Here is a 10,841-nt window from a genome sequence, read left to right as displayed (position 1 = left end):
TTTTTAAGTTTAATTCATAAGATCTCAGGATATCTTAGTTTTTAATGCATAGGATATCTTTGAGCATTTAATACATAGGGACTTAAAAAGGAATGCAAAACTCTGATCTTTTTTTTAATCTTCAATTCCTAAATCTCTATGTCAATGTGATAAAAAAGGAAGTCAAGCCCTTTAAAAGAAAATGTCCTTAATCTGGGAAGAAGATACAATATTTAGGTAGCCTCAACTAAAAGTTATTACCTAAATCTTATCATGATTATTATCAGATTTAAATTGATTTATTGAATCACAATTTGAAAAAGATATATATATATAACTTATTTAAGTATGAATAATTGTTATGGAAGTAACCTAAGAAACAACCGGTTCATCCTAGTTATTTTGCATCTGAAAAAAACCCAAAAAACTGAGGCCAAGTCACCCTCTTAAAACACATGGCTGTAGTCATAGAACTAAAATTATAGCAGCCCTGGGCCCTTGTGTCTCCTGAGAGCAAGTTATACTCTGTTATTATCATCTAAAATTATAGAATGGAATATTTCAGAGTCTCTTTAAAATATGTTTTTTTAAATTAAAAGAGTATAAAGATTACAATATCTTGCAACAGGACTGCAGTGAGGATAATTACTTGTGTCATGACCAATCATGTCACAACGTCTTATGCTGCTCCTTTCAACATATTGAATTTTTTTCTCAAAATTTTATTATAAGAAACATGCCTTTCTTTGCACAAGCAAAATAATCAAATGTTTCATGTTTGTTGGTTATCAGGTACCCCCCCCCAAAAAAAAACAAAAAAACTAAGGACCAACAGAATCAATTGTCCTTAAATTGGAGAGAGGAGGCAGAATACGTAACTATTAGTTTTTCTTAGATAAATACAGAAAGGTACCGAAAATAAAGTAAGTAACCTACCATATAAGATTAATAATTAATTGTGGATAATTTTTACTTCAGATTTTAAAAAACAGAAAGAAAGAGAACATATTAAGTAACATTTTTCTGTCTCCTTAAGCCATTTCAATTCTTGTTGAAAAAAAAAATGACAAGGAATAAAAGAGAAAAAAAATCTACTTTAGAAGAGTTTAGCATGATTTCAATAAGATTTTCAAACTATGTTATAATGACCATTGAGTAACTCTATAGCTAAATGGAAAACATGCAAAAAAAGATGGAGAGGAAGATAGAGGACTACAGTCTGAGTTTTCAGACTTTGTTTCCACCTAGCTTGAAACAATACCATGTGATCGTATGACTATATCATTAATCAGGACACCAAATGCTTTTCATCAAATTAGTGCTCATTATGTCAAAAGCACACTGAGTACTCAGTTTAAAATAAGTGACTATTATCAGAGATACAGGAACAACATGAGGAAATGGACACAAGCAAAAACAAGAGATTTTATGTTTTGTCTTGATATATAGATAGAAGAAAGAGCCCATACTTCAGTGCCACAAGAATCTTTTCATACCAACAAAATCCTTTGCAAAATATCGTGGGTATTAAAATCAAGCTGACAAGGATTAAAGATTTTTGTTGCTGTTGTTCTGCAGCCACTGTAAATTAGCCAGTGTTTAAACATTGATGTCCACATTTTCTCTTGGGACGTTTCAGATAGGAGCCATGGAGGTGGGACACATCAAGTCCTAAATTATGTCCAATGCAAAGAATGAGAATATTGGGTTTTGCCCATTGTGAAGAGAAGGGAGGACTATGACTGAGTTTGATTTACAAATGAATTGCTTCAGAATTTTTTAGATTCTCAAACTTTAAAAGAGGAGGATTATACTGAAGGATTTTTAAACTTAAATATTGAGAGAGAAATTTCACAGTGTTACATGTCAAATAAAAAATCAAACCCAGACTTAATAAGGAGAGATTTTATTCAAAAGGATTATCACAGGGGGCTTTGGGATAGGGATACTACTACAATAGGGAAAACACTGTCTGTAAGGTCTGCAAACATCTCAAGTTAAGGCTTAGGGGATTTTCGTCTGTAGAGGGGAGTAAGGAACATGGGTGGGAAAGTGGGATGAAAGGGTGGCATGATCAGATTATAGAACACAGAATGTTTTCCTGCTGAGGCCAAACTATTTCCTGGGAGGGGTCCTCAGGGAGGAACTGTATGCTGGTTCAAACTGAAGGTGGGCAAAATTTAGGGACCAGGAGGAAGGACAGAAGCTTAACAAAAGTTTGGTCAATCAATGGGGACAAGAAGTTCAGTTTAAAAGTTATGAGACAATGAATGGAATTTGGAGGGTCTATGTCTGGCATTGTCCTAGGAAAACTAGGGTAGGAGGCATCCATAATGCTTATCTAAGTTATATGGGTAAAGGTGGTTCTTTACAATCTGCCTTTTCTAGAAAAGAGAGTGAGAGGATTTCTTAACCTTTGCCGTTTTCCAGGATCATGGGGCTTAGGTGAATTTCACAGGTAACTATCAAAGTACCTGCTAAACACTTTAATAAACTTTCCTCAAGAAATAAAAGTAGAATAACCAGAGGAGTTGTGGGTCTTATAGAGAATAAAGATAAAAACCACTTGTCCAGAAATTCCCCTTTGACATAGTAAGATAGATGGTTCAAACAAAATTCACTGAACCATATGGATTGAGACATTAGTAATATCTTCCCAGGCAACACAAGTCTATATTGTAGGTCTAATAACTTCATAGAGCTAAGAGATGGGGCATGATATTGGAGTGGATATGAACATTGGAAAGTTTAATTCAACATTAATTTAACACAATAGTAGTGTCTTTTATAGTTGTACTTGCTTAAATTATAATTCCAGAAAAATACACTAGGAAAAGCCTAGAAAATATGTTAATCCTTATCTTTTGAAAATGACCAGTATGACTTTTTATTTGCTATTTGTCTTTTCTTTTCATTCTTTTGAATACTCTCTGTAAAATAATAAATAATTTTTGTCAGAGTGTTGAAGAGTTGTCTTTTGTAATAACTATTTCCAATGATGGTGTTGTATCACTGACCTATAACATCTTTGTAAATATGTAATCTGTAAGTGCCAAACTGCCACTTTTTTGTTCGTGATTTATAAATCAAAGAACATACGAAGTAAAGGCAAATTTTACAGATACTTTTATTTCCCAGATTAGAGAACTAGTATCCACTGAGCAGCCACTGTGCATCTGTTTGGCTTGCTGTTTTATAAACATCATTTCATTTAATTTTCCTTGCAATTCCAGAAGTATTTTATATATGTATATTAGATTGAACATTGGAAAGGTTAATTATCTTGTCAAAACAAGTCGAAAGTGATGAAGATTGAGTTTTCATCTAGGCCCTCTAAAACCAGTCTTTATACATTTTTTGTAAGTAGAAACAACTAGCTTAGAAGGCGTAGTTTTTGTATTAAAGTTTGACACTTCTCTCATAGTGAAAACAATTAATTGATAGAATCCATATGTAAAACTAACCTAGAAGAAATCATTTGTGGGCTGAGAAACACCTCTTTTTCTTAATTTGCTTCTACAGAAACTTATGGGTACTCGATTTAATTTTTTTTTTTTCCCATGAGCCACAGATTTCAGTTTATTCTTCTCTGGCAATTTCTAATACCTGACACAGGCTTCTCACCAAATAGCTGAATTTAGGAACACAAATGATGAGGAAAGCAGCCAGAAAATATAGATCAGCTTAATCTTTTTAGAGCCTTATAGTCTATAACCTATGACAGATCAATGCAAGAATTTTCTAAAGCAAAGAGTAAAGTTTCAAAAAATCCTGAGCTGAGGAGGAAGGAGCAGGAGCAGGAGCAGGAGCAGGAGAAGGAGACATAAAAGTCAGATTTTTAGCTTCCCCAGTTGATTTCTCTTCGATCTGACACTAGCTAGAGCTCACCCTTCTATTCCTTCAGCAATTTGCTGAAAAATTTCCTATCCCTTGGATTTTCTCCAAGGAAAGAACACTATGATTACAGTTGTCTATATATTCTGTGGAATAATTTTCAATGGCTTTTTGTAGCATGTGCTGCCCATGCTCAATAGATGGTCAAGGGCATGTAGAAAAGGCAAATTGGGAAGACTGTGGTGGTCAATCATAATTAAAAGCTTCAGGGATGTCAGTCAGAAATTAATGGTTTGAAAATCAGCAGTTTTCCATAATGAGTTAATTATTAACCATAACATCAAATTTGATTCTCCCAAAAGATGTATACTGTTATAATTTAATTCAGAAGTGAAACCAACATGGGCCCTGCCCTCAAGTAGAGCATAGCCTAGTGAATGGAGATTGTAAATATACTAATTAAATACAGTAGAGTATTATAAGTGCTATAATACAGTGACAGTACAAACTCCATTTACCTTAGGACATAAAGATGTTAGGATAGATTTTAAAGGAGTAAAACTCCATGTATTTTATATCTCTTTTACAGGACTTATATTCTCTCCTTTGTAATAACTTGTCTGCAACATTTCCTCCACCCAGCACTACATTGTATGCTCCTTGATTTAGCCTTTCTATTAAAAAAAGAGTCAAAATTCTTTAATGTATGGTTTAATCTCCTAGTTGAAGGTTGGTTTATTAGCAAATTGTAGAAAGAAGGAACAACCACAAATAAAATATTTTTAAAAGGGAAAAATATTTTGGTACGATTAACTGGCTTATTAATATCTCTTTAAGTTGCCTTAGTTTATTGATCTGTATTGTACATTTCCTAAGAATCTCATCATGAGAATTTACCAGGGAGTAGAATTAATTAAATCTCGATATTTACTTATACTTTGTTGGTGATAGTTCTTGTTAGTGATTATGCTTATGCTGTTGAAAGGTATTGCTAGGTTAGGTCTCTACTAGGGCTGCTATTAAATTTTCCCCAAATTTATGCTATGATGGTTAGTCGTCACAATAGTTCCTGTTCTATCATAAACAATTCTAATGAATAAATATCATAATAAATTCTAATGAATATCTGGCTAATTCCTAAATTATTTAGGGTACTATACATGACAGTTGGGATTCTGTTATCATTTTTTTTTGTAGGTCCTCATAAGAAAAATTTGTCAAAATGATGTTTTCAATATATTTCATATTTTTTCACAAGTAGCTTTTCATATGCCCTGAGTCAATATATTCAATAAGCAAGGAAATGCATAGAATGTATAATAATTTATTTGTGATACACAACTGTCAATTTTTATTGAGTTATCCATACCATATATAATTTTTCTCAGCTATGCAACCATCTACATTTGCTCATTGTCTTATACAAGTTCAGCAACTTCAGAAATGCTCTTGCTTTATTTACTCATTTTATCCTATTCTTACTTGCACTACTTCATTCCCTATCCCCTTACCCTTTTTCCCTACGACCTTATTTTACATTTGTGAGACCTTTCTTTGAGACAGTTTTTGTTTTTCTGTTTTGTTTTAATAAAAGGTACCTGGGATTGAACCCAGGACCTCCTACATGGGAAGAAGGTGCTTGACCACTTGAGCGATGTTCACTCCTTGACTTTAAGTTTTAAATGCCAGCATCATGAATAGCCTATTTTATCTAATGATTCCTAACCATTACTGCTTTATTTACAAACATTCTTATTACCCCTTGGGCATTTCATCATTGCTTCATAGCATAAATGGTATTTCTTTTTCAATCACTTCTTTTTTCCTGTAAATGCCATACTCTATAGAAGTTCTTAAATTTGTTCCTCTTTTGGTTTTAATCAGTAATGTTGAGCTGAATTTGATATTAAAAGAAATAAAATTCTAATACAGAAAGTTGTGCAAGTGAGGTTATTGTGTAAGAGAAAATATTTTTCTTTGAATTTGGTCACTTTGTTTTATTAATATAATGTCCTTAGCGAATTTAAGAAGTTTTTGTGTGTTAAGCCCTTTGCTCCACATTTTTGGGGTATGTATGGTTCTTGCCAAGAAACATTTACAATAAGGTTGGGAAGACATGTAAAATAGATGAAAAATTCTCCCATCTGAAGCATGGTGGAGAATATGCTTTGTCCTTCTTTACTCTTCCTTCCATTTGACTTGGTTCTTAACTGGGGAAAAAGAAATGACTACTGTAACTACTGTATCCCTGTTTTACACACACTCACGCACACACAAACTAGACTGAATTTGGTGCCAGCAAATTATCATCTCTGTATCTTGCAATTTCAACCACTTTTAGACAGGTTAATTCTAGGGAAAGACATGTTAAAGACAGGTTAATTTTAGGGAAAATAAATAGATAACTGTTTATTTTTATAAATGCATTTACTCTTTTATAAAAACGAATAGGACCTCTTCTTTTTGCAAGCATTACTTTTGATGATTTCGGCAAGTTATACTTCTTGCCTTTGTTATTTAAGGTATGATGGATTATTATAAAGTTTAAAATAGAGGCTTTTGCCTTTTTAAACAAGTTGTACATAAATGAAAAGTCTGTTTTTAAGCTAGGAACCAACATAAGTGATCTTTTAAGGAGCAGTATCAATATATCAATGTATTCATTGTATAAGAGTTAATTTCTCCCCTCTGTGATCTGTGTAACATTTGTTCTATTCAGTTTTTCCTTTTCTGTTAGGGAAATCATACTTTGAAGTGACAATTAACAGTCAATGCCATTGCTACTTCTGGATAAATTTAGAGCATTTGATGTGAAATCACTTAGTGCAAAAGGTATTCTGCTTCCGACAATGCATGTATTGTGATCCCTTAATTTCCTCTCTCAAATCCTCCAGGATATAGACAATCCACATGACACTGGCATATTTCCTAAGACAGTCTTTTACTGAAGTGCTTGCACTTTAGAGTATTTTTTTAGGAAATGACTCGAGCTACACAATTTGGATTTTCATTGGGAAAAAAATTATATTCAAACATCCTCATTTATTTCTGCTTTAAAATTCCCCTCTTTTTCTCTTTTCTCACCTTATCTCACTCTTCCATTCTATCATTTAAACATGTAAAGAGAGGCCAAGTCCTTAATGTCCCAATGGAAAACAGGTGTTTTCTATGGCTATTTAAGAATAGTGTTATAAGAGTTCTCAATCCTTATATATCTTGTATGCCTCACAGTTAAGACATTCATCACTACTAAGAATTCTCAGATGTAATTGGAATCCAAATTCTTTCTGTGATCACCTATTTTATTTTGTGGCCCATTATGCAATATAAATGATCTTTATTTCTTCATTAAGTATGAGGAAAAATTATTTAAAATTATTAACCTTATTAAAAGCCCAGTTCAGTGAAATTGCTGTTATTGTGATCTCAGTCAGGTTGATTGCTATAATCATTTCTCTTATTAGCAATGAGAGAGTAGCATTCTAAGTCTTTCAAAATTCAGTAGAAACTCTGATATTTAAAGAGAGTAGTCCTTAGAATTTTCAAGTAATTTATAAAAGGATTCAGCTAATTTACAAAAGCAGTATGACAAAACATAATTTGAAAATACATAACATGTCTCACATCAGGTTAGACTCCTCTAACGATTAATGCATTTTCAAATGCTTTGCTAGAGTAAATTATTTTATTTTTTTAAATGTACCAGTACACCCTAAAACAAAACCAAAAAAGTAGTATTACCATGTCTGAATTAATCTTCTCTGAAGTAGTATTTCCAAGAAGTTATAGATTTTTCAAGTTAAGTTCATCAATCAATTTCCAGAAGGCATTAGACATTATTAACATGGGTTCCTATGAAGTGGTTTTCCTTTTCTGCATTCAGAGGCAATAAGATGGCCAGAAAAGAAGATAGGGGCTTGAATAATTATATAACAAATTCATGCTGGGATACTACTTTAATATCCAGGACCCTTAACCTAATACTTCTTAGTAAAAAAAATCTCATGAATTTTGTCAGCCATCAAAATGTCACCTTCCCTGGGATTTATTATCACAAGCAGTTTAAAAAAGCATATTTCCCTTGGCACCTGATGTTGAAGTTCCAACTTTAGTTCATTCTGAAACAACAGCACGAGCCTAAAATGCCACTATTGTTTAGAGCTGCAACTGATCGATCCCACAAAGTAAAGAGAATGAAATCTATATAATAAAGTTAGGTTATTTTCCTTTGTGATGCTGCAATCTCAAAATTTCTATGCATGAAGTCTGATACTCAACAATCTATTAGGACAGTAGTTTTTAAATATTAACTTGCATCATAATCACCCAGAGGGCTTCTTAGAACATGGAAAATTAGACCCCAATCCCAGAGGTTCTAATTCAGTATGTCTGGGAGAGGGGAAGCAAGAACTTAAATTTCTGTCAAGTTTCCATGTGATGTTAATGCTGTTGGTCTGGAGCTCATACTTTGAAAATCACTGTATTAGAAACTTACTTTGTGATTTGTCTTGAAGTTGCATTTGCATAGCAACCTTATGTTACTAATTAGATGGTAAAATTCTTATAAGGTTTATTTCATTCTTATTTTGCATTGATTGATAAAGTGTACATGTTTAGATTTTTTTTTTAATTTGAAGGGCCTTTTTTTGAGCATATAGCAATAATGGCAGAAATGATGTTCACTGCTGAAATAACTATGAATCTGTGTTAAATTTTTAGAGTTCTATATATTATCAGCATTTGTGGGAAAATGCAAGCTTGATGGAGTTGATGATGATGGCATGAAAGGAAGGGAAGACCATAAAATTTTAATAAGCATAACAGTTCTCAATATTTTAGAGTTCATAGATCCTGAAAGATGAGTGTCAACATGACCTTACCTTTGTCTCTATTATGATTTGTTTTCCTTTGCTTTTCCTAGAAAGAAAAGTATGGACTCTGTGTTTGTTGAGATTTATATTCTATATAAAAGAAAACTCGGTGAGAATTTTTAAAACATCTTTTTTGACTGGCTGCTCGGAAAAGCCATATTTGCATTGTTCCCGGGCCCGGCTCCCCGCTCGCCGCAGCTACCTCCGCCGCGCGCCGCCGCCGCGGACACCGGCAGCTTTAGCGCCAGAGTCCCCGAACTCTCGCTTCCTTTTTCGCTCCTTTGCAGTGGATCACCGGCGTGCCCCACCACGTCAGACGCGGCCGTGCACACAAGCTCGGAAATCACCACCAAGGACTTAAAGGAGAAGAAGGAAGTTGTGGAGGAAGCGGAGAATGGAAGAGACGCACCTGCTAATGGGAACACTAACGAAGGAAACGGGGAACAGGAGGCTGACAACGAGGTAGACGAAGAAGAGGAAGAAGGGGGGGAAGACGAGGAGGAGGAGGAAGGAGATGGTGAGGAAGAAGACGGAGATGAAGATGAGGAGGCTGAGGCAGCTACGGGCAAACGGGCAGCTGAAGATGATGAGGATGACGACGTGGACACCAAGAAGCAGAAGACCGACGAGGATGACTAGACAGCAAAAGAGGAAAAGTTAAACTTAAAAAAAAAAAAAAAAAGGCCGCCGTGACCTATTCACCCTCCACTTCCCGTCTCAGAATCTAAACGCGGTCACCTTCGAGTAGAGAGGCCCGCCCGCCCGCCCCCCACGCGGGCAGTGCCCCTGCAGACGACACGCGCTCGCCACCGCCCCCCAAAACCACAACGTGAATTTGCAACGGGGGAGGGGAAAAGAACCAAAACTTCCAAGGCCCTGCTTTTTTTCTTAAAAGTACTTTAAAAAGGAAAATTTGTTTGTATTTTTTATTTACATTTTATATTTTTGTACATATTGTTAGGGGTCAGCCATTTTTAATGATCTCGGATGACCAAACCAGCCTTCCGGAGCGTCCTCTGTCCTACTTCTGACTTTACTTGTGGTGTGACCATGTTCATTATAATCTCAAAGGAGAAAAAAAACCTTGTAAAAAAAGCAAAAACAACAACAAAAAAATACAATCTTATTCCGAGCATTCCAGTAACTTTTTTTGTGTATGTACTTAGCTGTACTATAAGTAGTTGGTTTGTATGAGATGGTTAAAAAAGGCCAAAGATAAAGGTTTCTTTTTCCTTTTTTTTTTGTCTATGAAGTTGCTGTTTATTTTTTTTTCTTTTTGGCCTGTTTGATGTATGTGTGAAACAATGTTGTCCAACAATAAACCAGGATTTTATTTTGCTGAGTTGTTCTAACAACAACAACAAAAAAAAACATCTTTTTTTATTGTTTCTAGGGAATTGTTTTCAATGGGAAATTGCAATTTCATATTCAATTTACAATGGTAAGGGCTGACAAATCAAATGAATAATATAACCTTGTGAAACTACTTTCTTCCTCTTATTATTAAGGTCATATTTTAATGGATATTCCAAAGACATCCTGCGTTTAGAAAGCGGAGTTGTAAATTAACAGGAATTTTCAAGGAACTTAACCGTAGAATTATCCTGAACGACATTGCAACGACAGATACAGACCATTATATGTCTTGCAATAACCTACAGAATTCTGTGGGAGAGAGTGTAAACTACAATGTAAACTATAATCCATGCTTAATGGCAATGCTCCAAAATGTGTTCATCAATTGCAATGAATGTACCACACTAATGAAGGATGCTGTTAATGTGGGTAAATGTGGATAAATGTGTAGGAAGAGGGGTGTATGGGGAATCCCCTATATTTATTATGTAACATTTATGTAATGGAATATCTTTTTTAAAAAAAATTTTTTAAAGGAAAAAAAGAATAGACCTTTTAGTGGTCTCTCTTTCCACATTCTCTTAAGCCAAAGCCTAAACCAGAGCAAGACCATAACTCACTTCAATTCTATAAAGGCTGAGAGATGTAAGAAAGCTTCAGAAGAAAAAATTGAAGCTAGCAGAGGATGCTTCATGAAATTTAGGAAAGAAGCTTATTCTATACTATAAAAGTACCAGGTGAAGCAGCAAGTGCTATCGTAGAAGCTGATGCAACTTATCAGAATATCTACCTAAGATAATT

The 10,841-nt window shown here is 34.3% G+C and overlaps 1 protein-coding gene across 1 annotated transcript; it reads left to right on the top strand.

Moving 5' to 3' along the window:
* Nucleotides 1-8,816: 8,816 nt before the first annotated feature.
* On the top strand, nucleotides 8,817-10,026 carry LOC101432121 (prothymosin alpha-like; the record flags this gene model as incomplete). Its single annotated transcript, XM_004478894.2, has 1 exon — nucleotides 8,817-10,026. A coding segment is annotated over one exon (507 nt), but the record flags the coding sequence as incomplete, so codon positions are not given.
* Nucleotides 10,027-10,841: the final 815 nt, after the last annotated feature.

This window comes from Dasypus novemcinctus, chromosome 4, assembly GCF_030445035.2.
Source record: "Dasypus novemcinctus isolate mDasNov1 chromosome 4, mDasNov1.1.hap2, whole genome shotgun sequence".
In the NCBI taxonomy this organism is placed as follows: domain Eukaryota; kingdom Metazoa; phylum Chordata; class Mammalia; order Cingulata; family Dasypodidae; genus Dasypus; species Dasypus novemcinctus.
This window is presented reverse-complemented; position numbering and strand designations above follow the sequence as displayed.